At 55.7% G+C, this 24,073-nt stretch overlaps 2 protein-coding genes across 5 annotated transcripts; one reads left to right on the forward strand and one right to left on the reverse strand.

Annotated features, from left to right (window-relative positions):
- Positions 1 to 780: 780 nt before the first annotated feature.
- Positions 781 to 16,609, forward strand: MTG1 (mitochondrial ribosome associated GTPase 1). Of its 3 annotated transcripts, none has more exons than XM_042960349.1 (11): positions 781 to 1,013; positions 2,062 to 2,126; positions 5,066 to 5,170; positions 7,590 to 7,670; positions 8,196 to 8,252; positions 8,599 to 8,689; positions 10,595 to 10,656; positions 11,095 to 11,191; positions 11,575 to 11,656; positions 15,457 to 15,547; positions 15,961 to 16,049. In XM_042960349.1, exons 1-11 carry the CDS (start codon positions 902 to 904, stop codon positions 15,967 to 15,969), a joined length of 852 nt encoding a protein of 283 aa, XP_042816283.1. In that variant the 5' UTR covers positions 781 to 901; the 3' UTR covers positions 15,970 to 16,049. The 3 variants fall into 3 exon arrangements, with proteins under 3 accessions (XP_042816283.1, XP_042816281.1, XP_042816282.1); XM_042960347.1 differs by having other exon boundaries at positions 782 to 1,013; positions 15,457 to 15,569; positions 15,961 to 16,609; XM_042960348.1 differs by lacking the exon at positions 781 to 1,013 and adding an exon at positions 1,043 to 1,471 and having other exon boundaries at positions 15,457 to 15,569; positions 15,961 to 16,609.
- Positions 16,603 to 20,364, reverse strand: SPRN (shadow of prion protein). 2 transcript variants are annotated; one of them, XM_042960350.1, is made up of 2 exons: positions 20,144 to 20,364; positions 16,603 to 19,449 (listed from the first exon to the last, which is right to left on the reverse strand). In XM_042960350.1, exon 2 carries the CDS (start codon positions 19,432 to 19,434, stop codon positions 18,997 to 18,999), a length of 438 nt encoding a protein of 145 aa, XP_042816284.1. In that variant the 5' UTR covers positions 19,435 to 19,449; positions 20,144 to 20,364; the 3' UTR covers positions 16,603 to 18,996. The 2 variants fall into 2 exon arrangements, with proteins under 2 accessions (XP_042816284.1, XP_042816285.1); XM_042960351.1 differs by lacking the exon at positions 20,144 to 20,364 and adding an exon at positions 19,708 to 19,865.
- Positions 20,365 to 24,073: the final 3,709 nt, after the last annotated feature.

Below are 24,073 nucleotides of genomic sequence, written 5' to 3' on the forward strand. Positions count from 1 at the left end.
CTGGAATGTTTAGTGCTGAGAATTAGGAGGTTTAAGACCATCACAGTAGTGACATTTTTGTGTGGAGAATCCAAGCATTTTTGCAATTTTAGGAACTTGTTTCAAAAATGACATTTAGAGTAATACTCTTGTACCCAGTGTACGCTGAGTAGCTGGTTGGACTCAGATTAAAGCTAAAACCTGGGGCGCCTGGGTGGCTCAGTTGGTTGGGCCTCTGACTTGCGCTTAGGCCACGATCTCGTCCACACGTGAGTTGGAGTTGCGTGTGGGACTCAGTGCTGACAACCTGGAACCTGGAGCCTGCTTTGGATTCTGTGTCTCCCTCTCTGTCCCTCTCCTGCTCGCAGTCTGTGTCTCTCCCGCAAGAATAAATTAAAAAAAAAAAAAAAAAGCTAAAACCTGACTACATTTACACAGAGTACCCGGGCAGTGGGAATCCCAGGCTCAGTGTATTAATAGGCTTAATGTAGCAGAACTGCAGTCAGTATTTGCAAACGCTTTGCTTAAAACCTGGAGTACTTGAAAAAAAGGATATTACATATATAGGGCACATTTAAAATATTTGAAAATTTTAACCAAGTTTGTAAAAAGAGGTCAAACATTGGCACGGGACAGCTAAGTTATATTACAGTTATACTCAGAATACATTTAGGGAAGAACTGGAAAACACTAACGTATTCACGAATTCTCAGGACCCCTGAGAGTCTCCAGAGTGCACAGGCCCCAGGTGGGCTCGTAGACCCGCCCCCTGGGCTCCTTCCGGCGCACAAAGAAGCGTAGTGCGCACGCGCGGGCCGCGCGTCCGTCTCCTGAACCCCGGAACAACTGGGCCGGATGGTGGGCCGGTCGGAGAGGTCCGTCGAGGGAGCGGTTCCCCCGCGGCGCTCTGGGTCGCGGCGCCATGAGGCTAGCCTTCCGAGCACTGGGCGGCGCCGCCGGGGTCGCCTGGCGAGAGAGCTTCCCCCTGGGCGGTCGCGACGTGGCGCGCTGGTTCCCGGGCCACATGGCCAAGGGTGAGCGGGGCCTGGAGGGGCCGGTGTTTGCGCGGTGCGGCCCGGTGGCCCCGGCGCCCGCTCGCTCGTCAGGCTGTCCGCGCGCGGGGCGGGAGGCGGCGGCGGCCCGGGGGCGGACCGGAGCCCCGAGCCCCAGCAAGTGCCTTCTGCCACTTTGTTCCCCCAAGCCTCCGTTTCCACATCTGAGTCCACAGAGACGTACTTTCCCGAGTCTTGTTTTGAGTACTCGATGAAATGGTGGTAGGAAAGCCCTCGCCGAACTGCGAAGTATTCAGCTATTATCGTTGCAACACCTTTAAGACACGGCCACTGCTGTCTTCTGCCTGAAGCCCTCGAGGAGTTTCTTACTGTTGATTTGTAAAAATGGGCCCGAGAAGACGCGCGGGGCCGGCGCGGTCCTCCGTGTCAGCGATCGCCGGGTCCCGCTCCCGCGCCCCTCAGCGCCCTCTGACCTCCGCGTAAGTGGTGAGCCGGTGCCCGCCGCGCCGGCCCCTGCGGAGTGCGGTGCGTCGGTGTCCGCCCTCGGGACGCGGACGTCCGAGGCTATGCGGAGGACCCGGTTGAGCGGGGGGGGAGGGGGGGGTCACCGTGCTGAGGGACACTGCGCGGGAGGGGGTGGTTACTTTCGTTGTGGGTGTTGTTCCTGGTTAATGGTTAAGGGGGAGTTCACTGCTGTGCGAGTGGCTGAAACTTAGGCAGCAGCATGTCCCCACAGCGTGGAGGGCCCAGAGAATCGGGTGGTCCGAGTTACCCTTTTAAGGCCGAGACCAACACCCATAGGAGGTTCAATACTGCAGCTGGAGCCCTCCAAGTGGCTCCACCCCAGACATGCTTTTGCCCTTCAGGCAGGACCTCTTCTTTTTGGAGACACTGTTATTGAACTTGGAAGAGGCCCTCAGCAAGGGTGTATCAGTTATGGTGACTTAGGACACTGCACTCAGGTGTATTCTCTCTAGGTGGTGTGTCATTCTGGACCCTTCAGCGTCACCCAATCGCTCTTGAAAAGCCATAGACGCCTTCCCTTAGGCATCTTTCTTCTGTTTTCCAGGGCTGAAGAAGATGCAGAGCAGCCTAAAGTTGGTGGACTGTATCATCGAGGTCCATGATGCCCGGATATCCTTTAGTGGTTGTAATACTGTGATTTATGATAAGAAATCTATATATACACACATGTAGGTATATGTTGTATATGTGTGTATATATGTGTGTGTGTATGTATACACGTGTGTGTGTGTGTGTGTGTGTGTGTGTGTGTATACACATATATATATTTGGGCTTTGTCCCTGTTTCTGGCACAGAGCTCCTAAAATCCTGTGCATTTTTTTGTAAGTTTATTTATTTTTGAGAGAGAGAGCCGGGGAGGGGCAGAGAGAGAGGGAGAGAGCGAGAACACTGACAGCAGAGAGCCCGGCGCAGGGCTTGAACCCATGAACTGTGAGATCATGACCGAGATCATGACCTGAGCTGAAGTCTGACACCAACTGAGCCACCCAGGCCCCACAAACCCTGGGTATTTCTTAAGTGATGAGAGTGGTAAAAAAGTGTCTGTTGTTATGTGACTTTTGGAAAGCCACTAAGTCACCTAAGTTCCAGGGCTGGTTGCCAGGGGAGGTGAGAGTGGCTGGAAGTTGGATGGATTGCCAATGGCCACTGATTTAATTAATCAGGCCTATATAGTGAAACCTCAAGAAAAACCTGAAAGGACAGGGTTCAGAGAGCTTTTGGGTTGGCAAACACGTGGATACAGAGGGAGAGTGGCACATTCAGAGCATGGGAGCTCTGTGCCCCACTCCCTCATACGTCGCCTTATTCATTTCTCCTGTCTGACTTCCTGAGTTACATCCTTTTATAATAAGCCAGTAATCTAGTAAGTAAGATGTTTCTCCGAGGGCTGTGGGCTGCTCTAGCAAGCTAATTGAATCTGAGGAGGGGCTTGTGGGAACCTCCCAACTGTAACAAGTTGGTCAGAGGCACCGGTGACCAACTGGACTTGGGATTGGCACCTGGAGGGGGCAGGGTGGGGAGGTGGCACATTGTGGGACTGAGCATTAACCTGTGGGGTCTGACTCTTCCTCCAGGTAGATAGTGTCAGAGTTGAGTTAACTTGTAGGACGTCCTGGTAGTGTCGCAGAATTGCTTGGTGTTGTCCTCCTCCCCCACCCCCAACTTTATTGGAATTGGGTGTGGAATTGCAGTGGTACAGGAGAGGCCCTGCTTCCTGAATCAGGCTGTGCTCAAGGCAGCAGGAAGCATTCCTGCTTTGTAGCCTTGTCTCTGTCTGGTCCTCCTCCTGTGTCTGGTCTCTGCTCTGGTCCAGTCTGCTCTCACAGTGCCTGGCAGCCTCACCTCTCAGAGTTACTGGCATTTAACTCTAAACCCTCAGTACATGACAGAGTTCCCCCAGGAGGCTTTAAAAATCCTGGTTTGGGTCCCTTTCCAGACCGGTTAATCAGAATCTCTGGTGGGGGTCCAGGCCTTGTATTTTTCGAGCCTCCTCATTGATAGGTAGATAGCATCCATTGTCTCTGACCTCTGCCTGCCTTGCCCAGGCCTTCCAGTTCAGTCCAGCAGTCGGTTCTCGAGGTGGGGCGTGCAACCTTCATTTCGACGTTCCTGCCAGCTGGCTTTCCTCCACGCTTGAGGCGGGAACCGGCAGGGTCTGGCGATCTTGCTCATTACCATGTACTTTCCAGACCTTTTTTTTTATTGTATTTGAGCTATGCTTGGATTCTCTTTATGTGGTAAAGGCATTGGTTTGAGAGTTCTTACCACCTCAGGGATAGCAGATGAGGGACAATTTTCACTATTTCAAAGACTTGGAACTTTTGTAAGAAAGTATTGAGTTTATTTATCGTAGGCAAAATATTGTAGGATATCTCATGCTGGCCAGAAGTGTTTGCTGGCAGTCTTACGATTATCAAAAGTGATGAACCTGTAGTTACTGTTCAGTGCTCTGTAAGAGGACACCTGTCCTGTTGGCTTCTAGATGTTTGCCCTTTTCTCCAGGACAGCAAGAATACCTACGTTGGGTTGCGGCCCTGGGAGGATGGAGTCTGAATTATACAGGATTGGTTAACCCTTTAGGGAAGAGAGTAGGCAGCTTAACTGGTGCCTGGACCCAGGGTGTGCCCAAGGCCTCAGGAATTTCACACCTGGACTCACTAGGAGATGAAGCACCGGGAAGGGGCTGAGTGTTCAGAAGATAGATATATGGGCACCCCCCCTCCTACCTGCGTTAGGGTTCCACGAGGTGGGACCTGTCGTGATCCCCAAGGGTCCCTGGCTGAGGGAGGAAGGGCGTGGCAGTGCTAGTAAGGAGGCAGAACCTTCAGTGGTGGTTTCCATGGGGGACCCTCATCTCCTTGGCAGTAACCAGAGGGTGGCATTGGTTTGAGGTATACTAGCTAGGACTTTATGGGAGGCCCTTTTTTTGAGTGATCAGATCATTCATTTTGAACTCACATATCTTGGCAACTAAACAAAGAACCCATTAATAAGACCTTCCCCTGAGCTTTGTTTTTTGTTTTTTGTTTTTGCCGCCACCATTCCCGTTTGAGGAGGAACGTGAGAACCACTGCCCTGCTTGCATGTGGTGGTTCCATGGCAGTGAGACCGTTTCCTTCTTCTCTGCCAGGAGGGTAGGACTGGGGTATGAGGCTGGGCTGGCTGGCATGTACTTGCTTTGAGACTGGGCTTCCTCCTCTGCTCACTTCCTTCTAAAGATGTTCCTCTGGGGGTGCCTGGGGGGCTCAGTCAGTTAAGTGTCCAACTCTTGGTTTCAGCTCAGGTCATGATCTCATGGTTCGGGAGATTGAGTCCCTTGTCAGGCTCTACGCTGACAGTGCAGAGCTTGCTTGGGATTCTCTGCCTCTCCCTTTCTTTCTGTCCCTCCTCTGCTTGTGTGCACATGCTCTCTTTTTCAAAAATAAATAAATAAACCTTAAAAAAAAAAAAGATTTTCTTCTGAAGGTGGTGCCAATATGCATAGCAAGACGAGAGAAAATAATGGTCTGGTGAAGCATTAAAGGAGTTTTTGCCTTAATTTTGCCACATTCCACTTTCAGGCCGCAACCCTCTGTTCCAAGAAACCCTTGGGCTTAAGCCTCATGTGCTGGTCCTCAACAAAATGGACTTGGCGGATCTGAAAGAGCAGCAGGTGAAGGTCCCTGTCCCGGGCACCTCCAGCACTAGGGTTGTGTCTAGGGTCACCCTTGCAAGCAGACTCTGTGTTGATTCACTCAGGCAGGCTTGCTTTAGCAAACAACCCTTTGTTTGCAGAGGTATTCCCGCCTGATTTCTCAAAATGACCTGCTTCCCTCTAATGTTTAATTTATGGTCCAAATGACCAGAAAGCGCACCTCCCAAAGGAAGTGGCCAGGCTTTGCTGCTGGAGCCAAGTGCCCCACAGGGTGGCCTCTGGCCCCATGTGGCTCTGAGCGCTTGAGATGTGGCTCCTGCTGCCGACACGATACTCGTGTTTTATTTCATTTTAGTTAATAAGTTTCCGTAGCTGTTTGAGGCTGGTGGCCATAGGCACAGGCCACAGGTACTGACCTGGAGGTCTCCTGTGATGGCTGCATTTGGCCCAGGCACCCACACTGGCCAGTTCCATGGCCTTCCAGACACCAAGTGCGCTGGAGGCCCAAAGTAATGTCCTCAAAGCAGGCAGGATCGGGGGACATAAGTGACCAAGTGCAGGGCATGCCCGTGTGTCCCAGCATACAAGAAACATGAAGGTCTGGGCATATTATTTTTGAGTGTTCACCTCTGCTTTTCTTGCTGTGTTATCGAATCCTTCCGGAAGGGCAGGTGTCAGACCCTTGTGGATTCCAGCCTAGCAGTTTTCAGGCTGTTAGTGGCGCAGCGTCCTCTTTGTTGGCAGAGTGCATTCAGGCTTCTCAGTTGGTCGTGGTATGTTTGAATTACTTAGACCCCAATCACAAGTCTCTGTCACAAGGTTTCCAGGGGAACATCAAATATAGGAGCTCTTTGTTTGCTGAGAATCCGAGCAGAGGCCACCCCTAACCCACGTGCGGGTACCTCTGGTCATTTAAATCCCTTCTGCTGTGCAGGACGGGGGGTGGACAGCTCCAGAGCCCCCAGAACAAGGTGTTCATGGGCTTCACTGCACGCACGCTGTACTAACTTAGCATCACAAGCTTTGCTTTCATTGGTTGAGACTTGAGTCTTACCAGCGATTGCTTCTGGCCTTCCTTAAGTGCTAATCTTTGTGGAGTGTTGGGCACATAAGGTGACCTAACATAGGGACAGCGGTGTCTCAACTGGTTGGGAGGTGGCAGGAGTGTGCGCTCCTCCTCTCAGGTGCTGCTGTGGGCAGAGGAGAGGAGAGGAGAAGGCCCCAGGGATGGCCCTTCATGTCTGCCTCTGGGGGTGGGTGGGGACATCCCATGTGAATGTATACACTTCAAAGTGTGGCTTCAAATATGTCTTTGTTGTGGCCTGTATCCTCATCTGTATCATCATAACAAACAACTAAAATATATAATGAAAATTAAGTTAGCAAGTGACTTTTGGTTCATTTAGGCATTGACCATGTTTTAGGTCAGTACGTGGTCAAACAATATCAAACCGGTATTAAAAACTATGATTCCTACACTGATTTCACTTAATGTTAAGACCAATAAATTCATATTAACCTTAGTTTACTTTTGAGCTTTTAAAGCGTTGCATGTACTTTGTACTTGGATTGGGTTAAGGCTGGGTTTACAGTGGTCATTTTGTGAGAGCTCATCAGAATACTCAGGACTAAGCAGATCACTGAATGCAGCCAGAGGTGGCTCATTTTCCGTGGAGGTACCTGTGTCCCAAGAGGACAGCCAGTGTCTGTGCTGAGCCCTCATGCCTGCTGGAGCCTGCAGCTCGTGGACCCCTGCCCAGGGCACTTCCTTCCTGTGCTCACACTGGAGCCTCCTCTATGGTCTGTGCTGTCCACGGGGCCCTCTCGCCTGGAGCATGCCTGGCCTGGGTCGGGGTGGGGCTTCAATCTCAGATCCTTGGATCTTAGCATATCACATCCATATTTTCATTTAGTTTTTAAAATGGAAATATCGTACCCCAGTGTTTATAGCAGCACTCTCAACAATAGCCAAATTATGGAAAGAGCCTAAATGTCCATCAACTGATGAATGGATAAAGAAATTGTGGTTTATATACACAATGGAGTACTACATGGCAATGATAAAGAATGAAATATGGCCCTTTGTAGCAACGTGGATGGAACTGGAGAGTGTGATGCTAAGTGAAATAAGCCATACAGAGAAAGACAGATACCATATGTTTTCACTCTTATGTGGATCCTGAGAAACTTAACAGAAACCCATGGGGGAGCGGAAGGAAAAAAAAAAAAAAAGAGGTTAGAGTGGGAGAGAGCCAAAGCATAAGAGACTCTTAAAAACTGAGAACAAACTGAGGGTTGATGGGGGGTGGGAGGGAGGGGAGGGTGGGTGATGGGTATTGAGGAGGGCACCTTTTGGGATGAGCACTGGGTGTTGTATGGAAACCAATTTGACAATAAATTTCATATATTGAAAAAAAAATGGGAATATCTCTTTCAGAAAATTATACAGCACTTAGAAGGAGAAGGCCTAAAAAATGTTGTTTTCACCAACTGTTTACAGGATGAGAATGTCAAGCAGGTAGGTGCTTCTCTGTTTTACACCCTAATGCTTTTGATTAAATACATTTAAAAGAAATGGATTATCTTATGCTCTTGTGAGAAGCAGAGTTTTGGAGGCAAGGCAGGGGTTGGCTGGGGTTCCTGGGGTACACTCATCTCTGGTCGAGAGCAGGTAGGCCCTGGGCAGCCTGTGGTGGTCTGCAGGGCCCAGTGCCAGGCTGTAGCATGTACCCGGGGCTGTTGTTGGACAAGCTTCTGGAGGGTGTGGTGCCTGGTTTTCCGCAGTTGTATTTTGAGGATTTCCCTGGCTGGTGGAAGGTGGCTACAGTCACAGCCGTCACCCTCTGGGGGATTGACCTGCTTGCTGATGGTGGAGGGACAGGTCAGGGCGCAGGTGACCCCCCCCCCCCCCAGCGCATTCTAAGCCCTGATGTGGACAGAGCCCTGGTTCTTCGATGCTGGGCATGGGGTACGCCACCTCCAGAAGCTAAGGAGGAAGCCGGTTTCTGTGCGAGTGTGCCGCTGTGTGGTTTGTCTGTTGCAGATAATTCCGACGGTCACGGGACTGGTGGGGAGCAGCTGCCGCTATCATCGAGGAGAGGTCGGTGGTGGGGCTCAGTGCTGGCTGTGGGGTGGTCCCTCCTGCTGAGGAGCCCTGGGCTCAGTGGCTAAGCAGTGGTAGACCAGTCCCCATGCTGGGCCATCACCAAGCCCCGAGAACTCCTGGGGGCTGTCTCTGTGCTGCCCCAGCCCACAGAGCTGCCCTCTGTCTTGTTGTTTGGAGCAGGGGTGGGGGGTGGCCCTGCTGGTGGGGCCTCCACAGTGACCTTTCTTCACCTGAACTGGCCTGGGTTTGTGGGTCCCGTTGCATCGGCCACGTGAGGCTCTCAGTGGGGCTGTGGGTGGTCTGGGTGGACCCCTGACTCCCTGCTCTTGTGCTTCTGCAGAGTCTGGAGTACTGTGCCATGGTGATTGGGATCCCCAACGTGGGCAAATCCTCGCTCATCAACGCGCTCAGGAGACAGCACCTCAGGAAAGGTACTGCTGGCCGTTGTGAGCTGATGCTGTGGTGTTTGCTGGCGAGCGGCCGCTCTTCCTCTGGCTCCGAGAAAAACCTCGCCCTTAGCCAGAGCCTCATGGCCCCTCAGGGTTGTCTCTTTGCACCGGATAACTGATGTGAGGTTAAATGGTGAGACAGAATCATCCTGTCACACATTTTAAATTAAAAAAAAAAAAAAATAATTAATATTTATTTTTGAGAGAGAGAGAGAGAGAGAGACAGAGTGTGAGCAGGGGAGGGGCAGAGAGAGAGAGAGAGAGAGAGACAGAATCCGAAGCAGGCTCCAGGCTCTGAGTTGTCAGCACAGAGCCCGACGCGGGGCTCTAACCCACGAATTGTGAGATCATGACCTGAGCTGAAGTTGGACGCTCAACCGACTGAGCCACCCAGGCGCCCCTATCCTGTCACACATTTTACTTCGTTCTCTCTCCTGAACATGAAGTGTTAAGATATTTAACACGTGGATGACTTTCCTGCCTATTGGTGATTGTGTTCCCCTTCACGGAAATCTCTTTGATGCCCATACTCATGGCGTAGCCAGATAGACGGGGCCTGATAACAAGCAGCAGGAGGTTGATGGGGCAGCCCCAGCTGGGAGACAGCATCCTGCCCGACTGCTCGGGGGAGATTCTGGGGAGACCCCGGGCCTATCTCCTTGTTTCGTGCTCGTTTGGATTTGGAGTCACACAGACGTGCCCACACTACTTACTCACTGTGTCATTACTCTTTTCCATTAAGTATTTTAAAGTTCAGTGCCAAGTCCCACATTGGCTTCGTGTTCCACACCAGGATGCGTTCTTTATTAAACCCAAACACCATGAGCTCCACTGAACTGTTATTTTACAGATGGTGTTTTTGGTACTCGTTGGAGAATTGTCAGATCATCATTTTGTTTTTTAATTTTTTAAAAAATGTTTATTTTTGAGACAGAGACAGAGTGTGAGCAGGGGAGGGGCAGAGAGAGAGGGAGACACAGAATCCGACACAGGCTCCAGTCTCTGAGCTGTCAGCACAGAGCCCGACGCAGGGCTCGAACCCACAAACTGCGAGATCATGACCTGAGCTGAAGTCGGACCAACTGAGCCACCTAGGTGCCCCAAATCATCTTTTTTTTTAAGTTTACTTTTCTCTAATTGTGGCTTAAAAAAAAAATTGGTGGCATTAAATATATTCAGTGCTGTGTGACCATCACAGTATTTCTAGACTTTTCCTTGGTCTCAAACTGAAAGTCTATAAACATAAACCCTAGCCCCCTCTCCCCTCCCACCGTCTGGGCACCACTAATCTGCCTTCTGTCCCTGGATCTCTGAAGAGCTCCTACCTCACATGAATGGAATCACACGGTAGTTGTCCTTTTCTGTTGGAGTGATTTCACTGAGCATAATGTCCCCAAGGTCCATCCGTGCTGTGGCCTGTGTCAGAATTTTGTTCCCTTTCAAGGCTGAATAATATTCCATTATGTTTAGATACCACGTTTTGCTTTTCCACTCGTCCACTGATAGATACGTGTATCTCTATTCTTGAGTTTATCCGGCCCCTTGGTCGGGAGCTGTGCTCACAGACAGGCCTGTCGTGATCAGTGCTGTGGGGCTGATTTGCCGGGTGTAGGCTCGGTGTCGGGGGCACAGGGTCAAGTCCAGGAGGGAGGAAGCCGTCGTGTGGGAAGCAGCAGCTCTGTGCTGACCTCCACGGCCGGGCCCTGGCCTCTCCTCACCCTCCCAGGTACCAGGGAGGTGCGTTTCGGTCCCTGTTGGTTTGGTGCTGAGTTGAGCACGAGCTAATCTGGGCCTTCATGGGTTTCCGGCTGTGTCATTTCTTCTTCTGTAGCTTGTGTGCCAGGCTTCTGTGTTCACTACGTCCGACAGCCCCTTTGCATCCCACAGGGAAAGCTACCAGGGTGGGCGGCGAGCCTGGGATCACCAGAGCCGTGATGTCCAGAATCCAGGTAGGGTCCTCGGCTGCTGGGTCTGGAGCTCCACACGCAGGCGCCTGCTGCTTCCTGAGGACTCGGGAGGCACTGCCTCCACCCGCCCCACCGAGTGCTGCCGCACGCCAGGCACTGCACCAGCCTTCCACCAGAGCTGCGGGCAGGCGTGCTCGTCACCCCTGTTTTATGGAGGGGGAGCACACACCTGCCTAAGGTCACACAGCTCAGCTCAGCTTGTCCACACGTTCCCTTCTTTTCCTGGGAGGAGAAGATTGGGGCCCTTGGGGCCTGTTGCTCCTGTTCTCTGGACTCAGTGGGAGCTGACCCAGTGGGGAAGCCAAGAGTGTGGTGGAAAGGCCTCGTTGGAGCCTCAGGAGCCTAACACCCCGGCTCCAGGGGCCGCCGAGCAGCAAGCCTGGAGGCAGCGGCGCGGCCGACTGTCCTCTGTGTCCACAGGTGTGTGAGCGGCCGCTGATGTTCCTGCTGGACACTCCTGGGGTGCTGGCTCCTCGGATTGAAAGCGTGGAGATGGGCCTAAAGCTGGCCCTGTGTGGTGAGTTGGGGGTCACCCTTCGTGCCCCCTCCTGCCGCCTGGGTGCGGGGCCCCCAGCCCTGGCACTTTGTGCCTGCCTTTCTAGGCCTGGATGTTGCAGACTCTTGAATGCTGTGCTGAGCGGGCGTCTCAAGCAGCCTGTGCGGTCCTAGCTCGGGGCGCATGTGGGCCAAGCACTGCTGTGACCCCACTGACCCTCACAGCCCTCCTTGGAGAGAGTGCCTTCCTTTTCCCATTTTACAGCCAAGGCAGGTCTGTGGGTCAGGTCCAAGGGCCACAGCCGGGCCTTCTCCTCAGCAGCACCTCGGGCTGAGACAGGGAGGGGCCTTGGGGTGCAGATGCCAGGCTGGTTTGCCGGGCTCACCCTGGTCGCCTGATTCTAGGAACCGTGTTAGACCACCTTGTCGGGGAGGAGACCCTGGCGGACTACCTTCTCTACACCCTCAACAGGCACCAGCTCTTTGGGTGAGTGCAGGGTCCGGGGCAGGTGGCTCGCCTCTCTCTCTCGTTCTAGACAAACATAGTCTAAAAAAGCAGCAGCAGTAAGATGCGATTAGACCAGCAGCCTGCACGTTATTTGCAGCATACAGGTCGATATGTTTGTTACACAGTCAAGAAAAGCCTCAAATTTCCTGTGCTCTTTGGTAATTCCTCCTTCCCACCTTTACATGCTCCCATTTTACAGACGAGACCCCAAAGCCTGCTCGCCACATCCTGGTGACCATCTGTTTTCTGTCTTTCCTTGGACGTCCTGTGCTCTGTCTTGCGGGGTTCCTGTCCTCGGTGTGACTGCTTTCAGATTCCTCTGTGTGGTGCCTCCAGTCGCTCCTTCCTGGTGCAGATTTACACCTTGTTATTCCCCCAGGAGTGAGACGTGAGCTGAGGATGTTTGCTGGGTGTCCTTTATCACGTTGAGGACCACAGCCTGGCCGGAGCTTTGTCAGTTTTGTTGGTATGGTTTCATTGACTTTCTCCATTGTCTTTCCGTTATTTCATTGATTACCGTTCAGTCTTTATTATTATTTCTGCTTTGCTGGTTTTCCTTCTTTTTTTCCATCGGTTTTTGAGAGAAGGTACTGAAATCTCTGCCTGTGGTCTGTCTGTCTTGCGGCTCTGTCCGTCTGCTTCACGCATTTCGGAGCTCTGTTGTGCGGTGCAGGGACAGCCCGGGGATCATCGTGTCCCCCTGAACCGATGCCCTTATCAGTCAAAATGCCTTTCTTGATGTTCATAATACTTCCTGCTCTGACATCGACCTCGTCTGGTAGTTACACACCTGCTGTAGCTTCTGATGAGTGCTCACATGGAACGTGTTTGTGTCTTTATATTTAACACGTGTTTCTCGGGGGGCCTGGGGCGCTCTGTCAGTTAAGTATCCGACTCTAGATTTCAGCTCAGGTCATGGTCTCACAGTTCGTGGGATTGGGCCATTCTCTTCCCCTCCCCCCTCACTCTCTCTCTCTCTCTCTCTCTCAATAAATAAATGAATATTTAAAATGAAATAAAATGTGTTTCTCATAGGCTGTGTACAGATAGTGAGGCCTTGTTTCTTATCCAACCTGACCATTTCTGTCTTTTATTTTGGGTATTTGGGCCATTTACATGTAATGTGATTATTGATCTTGGGGTTACGTTTGTCATCTTACTCTTTGTCCTATCCGTCCTTTGTTCCTTTTCCTCCTCCTCTGCCTCTGCCTGTGCTGTCTCCATCTTTCTCTCTGTCTCTCTCTGCATCTTTCTCTCTCTTCCTCTGTCTCTCTGGCCTTTTCTGGTTACTGGGATACTCTTACCCCTCTCTCCCCTTTGTCAGCTTGCCTTCTGTAACGTATGGAGGAGGTTGTCTCGGTGTGAGGAGGGTTAGGTGATAGAACCCGTCTCATGGCGCATAAGCACCTTACGATAGCGCATCTCCATTTTTCTCGTGATCTTTGGGCTTTTGTTCTGTCTTGCTTTCATGTATTTTGTAAGCCTGAGATGTACTGTGTTCACTCATATGGAGACTCCCAAGTGTGAGACGTAATCTTAGCTGTCTGCCCATGGCTTTATGGTTCATGGGCACCGCTTGTTTCTTTGTGTAGATCCACGTTCTGTCTGGTGTCGCCATCCTCTGACGATTTCCTGTAGCGTCTATTGCAATGCAGGCTTGCTGGTGAGGAGTTTGTCTCCTCAGGTTTGTCCAGCGATGCCTGTGTTTCACGTTCGTTTTGGAAAGATACTTGCCCTGTGTGTGAAAGTCTAGGTGGATGGTTTTTTTTTCAGGAGTGGAGAGATTTTGTCCCATCCTGTTCTCACCTGTGCTGTTTCTGATGAGGAATCTGTCACGGTTGTCTTTGTTCCTCCAGCTGCCTTTAGGATTTTCTCTTTGTCGTGCTCTTGAGCAATTTATGACAATGGGACCCGTGTGGTTTTCTTTATGTTTCTTGTGCTTATAGTTTGTTGAGTTCTTAGATCTGTGGCTTTGTAGCTTTTATCACATTTTCAACCGTTATTTCTTCCTGCGTTTTCAGTTCCTGCCTGCTCCCGTCCTCAGGACCTGCTGGGCACGGCTGCTGCCCCATGGGCGACCTGCCTGCACCCCATGTGTCTGACCCACTGCTAGCGCCCGCCAGTGTGTGTCTCACAGCACGGGTCTCCAGTCCGATTCGGATCGTGTTTTCCATCTTCTGTGCATCTGCTTAACTTTGTAACCACATGGAATGTGGTCACGATGACCGATCTAACATCTCTGCTGGTCCTAACATCTGGGGTGCTTTCAGCTGACTGATTTCCTCCTCACGATGAGTCTGTTTTCCTGCTGGGCACGCCTGATCATTTTTGCTCGGATGCTTGGTGTTTTAAATTTTACCTTCTTGGGAGATGGGTATCTTTAAGCTCCTGGACACATCCTTGAGCTTTGCTGGAGACAATTATCTGGAAACAGTTCCTTCCAGGCCTGACTGAGGCAGGGCCTCCCCCCACCTCCGCTGTGTCCCATGGCTCATGAGGTTTCCGTCTGCTCCTGGCTCTCCGTGAGCACTGGCTGCTGCCCCTGTGCCCTCCAGGGTGGTCCTTCCTGGCCTCTGGCTTTGGGGAACTTCCTTTATCATGTGTGCAGATCCCTCCTCTGCTAAATACAGAGGATGGCAGGCTTCCAGAATTCTCTCTCTGGGCAGCTCTGCCCTTTCTGGTTCTGTCGTGTGACTTTTACTGGGCCCACACTCCAGCTACCCTCGCGGCTCCCTGGGGCCTCCGGGCACCAGGCTGGGTGTTTGTTGGTTTACATCCTTTGTAGCTTGATGTCTGGTGCCTCGAAAACCATTGTTTTGTATGTTTTTGGTTGTTTCAGGTGGATGGTAAGTTCAGTTCTCGTTACTCCATTTTGCATGGAAGTAGGATTTCAAATTGATTATTTTGTTTCATTTCCGTGGGAGTCTGTGTGGGCCTCCGCGGTCCTCCAGTGTTTCTGGAGAACAGGCAGCCGTGTCCTGCAGGGCGGCCCTTGCGTGTGTGTAGTGGGGTGCCCAGGACAGAGGGGCCGCGAGTTTGATTTGGGACCTGCCTTCCTCAGGATGTGATGTCCTCCAAGATGGGCACTCCGATACCCAGGTGGGGTCGCCTCGCGGCCGAGCCCCGCCCTGCTCTGTGGACCCGGAGGCAAATCCCACCGTCGCTCCGGCTGTCGTTGGTTCCGGGACGAGTGGCCGGCAGAGGTGTTAGTTGTGTCTCCCGTGGGGGACGTGCTTGTCTGTGGATGAGGCTTGTCTCCTTCAACCCTTCAGGGTCAGACACACCCGGCCCTGCGCTGGCCTTTCTCATCAGGCCCTGAGCCAGCGTCACGGACGGGGCGTCCACAAGAGCTACTGGACAGTTCTCGGCAGAGGCGGGCGCCGAGTGGGTTTGTGCTGGTCTGTGGGCTACAGAAAACACCAGTCAGACCTGCTCATTCTCCCCTGGAGAGAGTGCTGGCAATCCTGGCGATCCTGCCTCGGGCGGCTGCCCAGAGGCTTGGAGCACCTGTCAGGGTACTGCCGTGCTGACCTAGGGCTCCAGGCTACGGGCTGCTCGGGAACGGGGCGGATGACGCAGTCGTCCCGCCATTGCGGCCACGGGCATCAGCAGGGAAGCCGTCCTCAGGACAGCTGGCTGTGGCCACGTGGGAGGACAGACGTCTGCAGCTCTGCAGTGGGCACTTATGGCCACATGCACGAGGGGTCCCTTGTGGAGCTGGGCGTGACCCAGCATGTCCCCGCCTGGCTCCCTCTCCCCGACTGTTGGTCTGTGTGTAGGTACGTGCGGCACTATGGCCTGGGCGGCGCCTGTGACGACATCGCCAGCGTGCTGAAGCAGGTGGCTGTGAGACTGGGGAAGACGCAGAAGGTGAAAGTGCTCACGGGCACGGGTGAGAAGTGGGGGCATCTGCCTCCGGCTGGGCTTGGGGAAGCAGCCGATCGAGCGGCCCCTGGTGCTGGGGGAGGACACTGTGGGCACATGTGGCTGTTCTGGGAACACAGGTTCTGCAGAGGGGCGGGCTCTCGGTTCAGCCTGTAGACGGCAAGGCGGCCCTGCCTCGTGGCCCTGGATATACCCTGCGTCCCACCGGTTTGAAACCTGCCGAGGTCGAGGTGCCACAGCCCAGACTCTTGTGTTTTCTTTCAGAACATGTGCTAGCGCCCAGGCTCCACAGGTGCCCACCGTCCGTCCCTGAGGACGGGCAGGGAGGCGTGCGTCTGAATCCTGCGCCTGCCCCGTGGGGAGGTGCCTTCCTCACCAGACCCTCTTCTCTCCCCCAGGTGACGTGAACGTCATCCAGCCCAACTACCCTGCGGCAGCCCGAGACTTCCTCCAGACCTTCCGCAGGGGGCTGCTGGGCCCAGTGATGCTGGACAGGGATGTCCTGCAGAGGTCCCCCGTGGCAGAGCCCTGAACTGGTCCAATTGGCAGGGGCCTCACTCCTGCCTGGCCCTTGGCACCAGGGCATCCCAGACCACAGCCCAGAATCTGATGCTGGGCCTCCCTTTTCCAGAAGCTCCATGCTCGTCACTATCCACTCAGGTCTCTACGCCAGGAAGGAACCTGTACCTCCTGCTGCCCCACAGCCTGGCCAGCTGTTGTTGGGGACTGTGCCTGGGGTCTGGACGTCAGGGCTGACGAAGTCCCTAAGCTGTCCCTGGGTGTCTCAACTGTGCCAAGTATCTCTCAGGGGGAAGATGATGCTTTCTCAGGAGGACGTGAACGTACGGTCTGCAATTTAAAAGTCTCACAAGGCCAGTCTCTGCTGGTGGCTCATTTGCTGTGCACCAGGAGCACCTTGGGCTCACATGTTAACGTCTCTCCAAAACGACACAAAAAACGGGATATGAACTGCTTAGTGAGTAAGGCCTATGTATTGGGGCCTTGGTGGTACCCTGGGTCCTGCAGTAAAGAAGAGTCTGTTTGCCAGTGGAGTGTTTATTTCACAACATGACGAAAATGTGCACACAAATGGACAAGAGGCGCCAAGGAGCTGTGGCCAAACCCAGGAACTGTCTGCTCCCTCGGTGCCCCGGGGGCTGCCCTGCTCACGGCCAGCTGCACGCAGGCTGGGAGGGTCGCTGGTGTGGCTTCCCCCCCGTAGCTACTGGACAGTGGGACTCTCCCCAGGGACCTGTACCTGCCAGCCTGCATTCCAGAAAAGGGCAGAGGAGGGAAAGGGGGTGGGGTGGGCCTGGTGAGCAGCTCTGCCCCTTCTGTGTCCAGTGTGTGTGGCCTTCCTGGAGCGTTGGAGTCTCTGCCAGGCACCTCCCCTCCTGAAGGTGCCCACGGTGGCGCACACTTCCTAATCGGAGATTACCCCCCGTGGGTGCCATCTGCCTCCTGCTGGGACCCTGACCAGTAGGGCAGGAAGTACTCTAGCATGTGACTGTACCAGATGGGGACAGGCTCTGGGAGTCAGGCTGGTGTGTGGTGCCCCGCAGCCTGTGAGGGCGGCTCAGAGGCTGGGCCCATGCTCCTGGCCCCGCAGGGAGAACTGAGTTGGCCCGAGGTGCAGCCCTGATGGGTCTCCCTGTGCTGCCTGCAAGTACGGTGGCAGAATGGTCACACTGCCTGAGGCCCCGGGCAGGGCTTGGCCGCAGCCTGCTGGTCTTTGGTTACATCAAATTTGGTCTGGAATGGATGGAGAGGCACCTGGGCTCGTACCCCAGGAATGCTGGCAGTGCGGATCCGTGTCCTGGTCTTTGGAGAACAACGTTTGGTCCAGGGCTCCGCTGGTAGATTGGCGACCCTCACCCTGACCAGACCTGCGTGTCAGCTGTGGGCGAGCAGAGGTGGCAGGGCCCCCGGAGGTGCTGGTCTTGGCACTGGCCTCTGTCAGCTGAGTCCAAAGGCCCCGTAGTCTGGGGGGTGAGGGCAGATTCTGGGAGGCAGCCCAGCGGCAGGTGAGGCTTTCAGTGAGCACCGACGGAGGGGGCGATCCAGAGGATCCAGGCCTGGGGCGTTGTCCTGCCTTGGGATATGGGGCAGAGGGCGTAAAGAGCCAAGGCCTCCAGGGCTGAGCTCACGAACTGCAAGCCAGGCCAGAGGCTGGAGGGAAATGGGCTTCCGGGCACCTGAGAAGCAATGGGCTGGTCTGCAGACGGGTGTTTGTGTGCCAGAGGCAAACCCTTAGACACTTCCCTGGGTGTCTTCTGTCCTCAGAACACCCTCAGGTGCCCGGATGGCCGCCGTGGTGTTGCGGGGGTCAGCCTCCTGCATGCTTCCTCTGCTCAGCCAGAGCAGCCCGCATCTGGTCGTACTTGCTGCTGCGCCTGCCTCCAGGGACCTGCTGGTGGTCTGTCTGTTGGTTCTGACTTGAGACCCGGCCTCCGCCGTTCACACCTGGCCCTCACCTTCCTGGAGCAGCTGCAGACCTGCCGGAGCCACAGCTGGCTGTCCTGGGGAGCTCTCTCCATCCCTGAGTACCAGCAGGCACGATTCCAGAACAGGAGCTAAAGCTCAAAGGAAATGAAAAGCTTCTGAAGCTTAGACGGTGCCCCCCTGCTACCCCCCCCCCCCCCAAACAGGTCCCAAGAAGAGTTAAGTGACTTGTTTCAAGTTAGAGTACAGTGGCTCCAAGAGGCGCCTGGCAGTGGCCTTGAGAGGGTCTGCCTGGTGAGGGGGCACACTTCTGGACCTGAGGGTGGGCTGGCCAGGCTCCGGGGCAGCTGCTGTGGCAGGGGGTGCTCCAGGGATTCTCCAGAGAGTGACGGGCCCGCCTGGGCTCCAGTCCGCAGACGGCCTCTTCCGGACAGGTGGTAGGCACACTAAAACCTGGGAGGGAAACCTCTCCCCCAAGTCCTCAAATCCTTTGGTCCATTCTGGCTGCTTCTGTGGGGGAGGCCACAGGGTCCTCAGGGGGGCCGGAATGGCCTGAGCAGCCTGGTCTTGCACATCACTTTGGGCAGCTCTGGAGAGATGGTGGGCCGTCAGCCTGGATGCTGCCGGAAGCATGGGATGGCACCTGCTTTTCTGACGGTGGAGGGGGTGGGGGGGGGGGAGACCCTGGCATCCAGGCGGTAGGCGGGGCATCCTGGGACTGAAGGGCCCTGGTCCTTCGGTAGGATGGGGAGGCTGGGGAGGGACCTGGGCCGGGCGGTGGACCGGGGGCGTCAGTGGGCACCCATAGGAGAGGCCGCGGCTCCTGCCCGGGCTGGCTGGAATCCCCCAGGCAGCGTCTCTGGGTCAGAGGCCGCCGGCAGCGGTGGGAAGCGGCGCTCAGCCGCTGGCGGCCTCTGGGACCGATCCGGGGCGGGGGGCCTGCGGGGAGGGCGCGGGCTGGGGGCCGGATCTGGCCCCGAGCCTGGCCAGGCCTAGGGCCGCAGGAGCCCCAGGGCAACGAGGGCGCCGCCCAGCAGCAGGCAGAGGCGCGGGCCGCCGGTGGGCCCCGCGCCCGAAGTCCACGCCCGGTAGCTGTAGACGCCTTGGCCCGTCCGGTTGCCGCCTGGTGCCGCGTCCTCGTCGTCCTCCAGGCCGCGCTCCCCGGGGCCCGGGGCCCTTCTCCAGCCGGAACCCGCCGCCAGGCCGGCCGCCGCCCCCGCCGCCGCCCCGGCCGCAGCCACGCGCAGGGAGGAGCCCGCGTAGCGGGGCGCCGGCCTCACGCGCACCCGCGGGGTCCCGCGCGCGCCCCCGCGCAGCCCTCCCCGGGCGCTGCCGCGAGCCCCTCCACGGCCGCCCTTGGCCGCGCCAATGTCGCAGAGGAAGGTGGCGGCCAGCAGCAGAGCCCAGCACGTCGCGGCCGTCCAGTTCATCCTTGTGGGGCGAGCCTGCGGCCAACGGAGAAAGGACCTCAGCTTCTGTGAGGGTCAGGGGGCCAGGGTCCCCAGGGCCTGGAGACGGGCTCGGGGACTCGGCATCTCGAGGACGGCCCGCGCAGGGCTGGGAGTGGGGTGGGAGGGTAAGGCACTCGGGCCTGGACAGAGGGTGAGGCGGGTGCGCGGGTTGCGCACCTGGGGGTGGAGTGGGAGCAAAGAATGAGGGAGGACCCCCACATCCCCGGCTGCGGTGGGAGGACCCGCCCAGACCTCCACGGCTTGCGGGGACCCGAGGCCACACTGGGGTGGGGGTTGTGTTGAAGGACAGTCTCGGGGATGGACAGTCTCCACTGTCTGGACAAAGGCCACACGCGGGTGGCTCCGCCCGCACCCCTTGGGGCAGCGCGCATGCGGCGCGGAGCCAGAGCAGCGGGTTCTGGCCTCGCGGGGGCGCCGAGAAGCGCGGTGGTGACACAGTGCAGACCCCGCCCCCGCAGCCCGGACCCGGGGGACCGTCCCCTCCCGCCCCACCCCGGCCGCCCGGCGGAGCAGCTGGCGCGGGGGACGGGGACGCGGATGCGACGCGGGGCCTAATTCCGGCGCAGGGACCCGGTGGCCGCTCGACCCTCCTCCCGGGCCCCGCCGTCCCCTCGGAGCCCCCGTCCCCTGCCTCCCCGCGCGCCCGGACCCCGCCGCGCGGCCTTACCCGCCTCGGGCCTCGGTGGGAACCGCGGGCTGGAGGGGCCGCTCCGGGGGCCGCGGCGGAGCGGGAAGGAGCCGGCTGCGGCCGAGACCCTGCACCGGCGCGCCGCGCCCCGAATTTGCGCGAGGCCTCCGCCCCAGGATTGGGGGCGGGCAGACGCGGAGGCTCATCCCCCGGGCGACGGGAAGGGAGGAGAAAACGGCAGTCGGAGGCGCGCGCGGCCCCTCTCCCTTCCCAGCACCCTCCTGCTCGCTGCACCCCGTCCCCCGTCTCCTCACCCCACCCCCTCCCGATTCCACACGCGTGCGCCCACTCTACCTCCAGCACCGAGTGCGCACCCGGCCCAACTGAGCCGCCGCCTCCCGCCTTCCCCCTCCCCCTTCCCCCTCCCCCTCTCTCCTCCCCCTCTCCCGTTCTGCCCCAGGTGATGTGTCCCAGACGCGGGGACCGCGGAATGCTGTGGCAGGCCCTGAGCTCGAGATCTTGGTGTCCAGGGCTCTCCACGGGGAGGCCCAGAGAGGAGAGGATGGCTCTCCAGGTCCCCAGGGTGCCTCTTCTTCCCGCCCTCACGGTGGCCACCCCACAGCAAGGCCACTTGGAGCCCCACTGCCCCAGCCAGCCGGCCTTTCCAGTCCCTGCTGGGTCCAGCTCTGGGGCTTGAAAGAGTGCTATCTTGCTGTCCAGGTCTGTCTCACGCCTACCACCTCTTCCCCTCCCAACCGGGCTTTTACCCCAGCCACTCCACTTGGGGACACCAGGCCCTCTTGATGGCTTTAGAGGTGGGCTCCATGACCTCAACTGTGACGTGATGTGACCTCTCTTACCTTCCATCAGACCCTCTCGATCCCCAGAGGCTCAAACTCCCTAATTTCTGTGTTGAAGTCCTGATCCCCAGAACCTCAGAATATGACTGTATTTGGAAATAGGGCCTTTACAGAGGCAATTGCGGTAAAATGAGGTCATAGGGCAAGCCCTGACTTAATCTGACAGGTGTCCTTATAAAATGAGGAGATCAGGACACAGACATGCACACGGACGGCACTGCGAGGACGTGGGGAGAAGGCTGCCGTCTGTGAGAGGAGCCGTCCCTCTCACAAGGAGACAGGCCTCAGAAGGATCCAGCCCTGCCCATGCCTGTCTCAGACCGCCAGACCCTGCTGGGTCTGTGGCACTTTGTCACGGTGGCCCGAGTAAACTAATTGAGAACCTATGGGTTTCTAAAGTCCACGTGGAAACGTAAAGGTCTAATGTAACTCATTCTGAAAACCAAGATCAAAGAAGAACTCACCCCGTCAGATGTTAAGATGTTATAGGAAGTCACGGTAATAAAACAGCCCGGTGTTGGCTAGGAACAGACAGAGACCAGTACAGGCAAACAAGAGGGTCACTGACAGACTCAGAGAGGAATTTACACATGTCTACGGGCATAAACAAGATTGAGAATTTTGATAGAGGATAGGAAACTAAAAGAACCAAATGGAAATTCTAGAGCTAAAAAATACACTTAAAAACAGAGATTAGATATGGCTAAGGAGAATTAGTAACCGGGAAGATCGGAAGGAAATATCCAGAAGAAAGCATGGAGAGAAAAGAAGAGAGTGTACATAACAGGCTGCTGGGGGCGGAGGGGACGCGACAGAAGACCCCCTGCATGGACCAGGGAAACTGAACGGACAGCAGAGAAGGAAGGTGACGAGTGCAGTGTTTATGGGCACACAGGCTGACCGTTTTCAAAAACCAAGGAGGCAAGGCACAAACTCTAGAAGCATCACAAACTCCGAACATGATAAATATGAAGAAGAAGCAAACCCCAGAAACCAAACACGACAAGAAGATCTTGAAATCTTCCCAAAGTGGGGGGAAACCCAAATACCTAAAACAAGTAAAAATAAGCTGACTTCTCCACAGAAACAGGGAGCAGCTGAGAACACAGAAATGTGGTTTGTAGAGTTCCTGAGCAGCTCGGTGAGCTGACAACAGGTCAGAAGCCGAGAGGCTGGTAAGTACTGGTGTAGATGAAAACATATGTCACACAAGCCACAGTGAACGAAAAGGAAGCTGGCTCAGCTCTCTTAACGCCAGACCGAGCCTTACAGATTAGGGCAAAAAGCATTACTGGAAACAAAGAGTAACACTTCTTAATGATAAAAGGTTAAGTTTACCAAGATGACAAAAGAATTCTAAATTTTATGTACCTAACGAAGGACATGACCTCAAAATATGTAAAACAAAATAGTAAGAGAATATATTTTTTTTATTTTTTAAAGTTTATTTATTTTGAGAGAGAGCAAGTGCGAGTGCAAAAGGGGCAGAGAGAGAGGGAGAGAGAGAACCCATGAACCCATGAACCGTGAGATCATGACCTGAGCTGAAACCAACAGTCGGACGCTTAACTGACTGAGCCACCCAGCTGCCCCAGTAAGAGAATATTTACAGCACAAAATCACTTACATGAACTTAAAACTCTCACAAGCAAAGCAATACAACACATCTGTGGATACATGCATCCTGTCCGAGGGCAAACACCACACATCACACCGGGGTTCCTGACGGGCGTGACTGGAGTGTGGGAAACGTGGGACCAAGTGAGCAGCGCTCACCCTGGCAGTGACAGTAGCCCAATAAGGAGAGTGCCGGATCAATCCACCTTTGTACCCAAGTGCCAGAGAAGAAAGGCAGAAACACCAGGTATGGGTATGCCATTTAGTCATTAGACCCATCAAGTTTTAAATAGAATGACATTCTTGTTTCTGAGAAAAGGTGGCACGTGTGTGGCCTGTAGCACTGTCTGGACTTGCCAGGTGCACACACACACACACACACACACCCCACACCCATCCATTCAGGTGCACGTATGCACATACACGCACCAGGTGCACACTTTTTACACAACCCCGGGTGTGCACCCCTCCAGATCTCCTCCTTGGGTGTGCACACACACATACCCATCCATTCAGGTACACACACACACACACACACACACACACACACACCTAGGTGCGTACAAAACGCAAGAGGGGAGACCCAGGCTGCCTCCTCTGGCTGTGTTCCCGGGCACTTTCCTGGTCTCATCCAGATCGCCTCCCCCAGAAGAATGCTCGTTCATGTTTTTCTCTGCTCAGGACCAGAGCCCCCTCTTGCCTGGGGAAGGACACCACTGCCATCAGATGGCCAGTGAGGCCTCTAGGGCTGAGCATAGTCGCCAGCCGCAAGGGGAGGGAGGCTCACCCCCAGCTTTGATGTCCCCATGTAGATCATGCGTCCTTATCCTGTGTTTTCTGGGCAGCACAATGGCTGTTTGGGGGAGATGGGTGGAAGCGGTCCACTTGGAGCCGCTAAGGGGCCGCACGGTTCGGGGCTCTGGTCCGACAGCCCTGGAGGTAGGCGTCTGAAGGATGGACGCATTGCGGGGAGGGGGGGTGCTGGGGCACAGCCAGGGAGGGGCTCCCCAGGCTTTCCTGCCCGTCCGGGAGGAGGGGGGGCCTCAGGACCCTTGCCCACTCCCCCCGGGGGTCTGGGGAGCGGCTGCGCTTTGCGCTGTCCCCGTGGACAAGAGTGGACCAGGGTAACTCCTGCCTGACGCACGGTCCTCTGGGGCCTGCTCACCCAAGGAGGGAGCTGCTCCGAGCTGGGGGTGGGGCACAGGCCAGAGTTCGGAGGGGATGAGGGCTGTGCCCCCAATTCTTGGTGATGCAGCAGGAAGAGGCTGCGTCTGCAAGTGTCTGCAGGACAGAGGGTGGGGCCTTGGCCGGTGGGACCATGTTGGACGCCCCCCCCACCAGGCTGAGGGCGTCGGGGGCCTCCGGAATCCGTGCCCAGCCATCTGTGCCCAGCCTGGCGGCGGGTGTTGTCGCCCCCCCACCCCCCCCCCGCCCCTGCCCCAGGCGCGGTCCTTCCAACCTTCCCCAGACCCTGTGCCTCGACTCAACCGCA

Source organism: Panthera tigris, chromosome D2 (assembly GCF_018350195.1).
Source record: "Panthera tigris isolate Pti1 chromosome D2, P.tigris_Pti1_mat1.1, whole genome shotgun sequence".
NCBI classification, from domain to species: domain Eukaryota; kingdom Metazoa; phylum Chordata; class Mammalia; order Carnivora; family Felidae; genus Panthera; species Panthera tigris.

Excerpts from the sequence above, each read along its gene's own strand:
- MTG1 (XM_042960347.1), top strand. The coding sequence starts at position 902 with ATGAGGCTAGCCTTCCGAGCACTGGGCGGCGCCGCCGGGGTCGCCTGG. Across the intron at positions 5,171-7,589 it reads CGGATCTGAAAGAGCAGCAG|AAAATTATACAGCACTTAGA; the intron begins GTGAAGGTCCCT and ends TATCTCTTTCAG. Across the intron at positions 8,690-10,594 it reads GAGACAGCACCTCAGGAAAG|GGAAAGCTACCAGGGTGGGC; the intron begins GTACTGCTGGCC and ends TGCATCCCACAG.
- SPRN (XM_042960350.1), bottom strand. The coding sequence starts at position 19,434 with ATGAACTGGACGGCCGCGACGTGCTGGGCTCTGCTGCTGGCCGCCACC.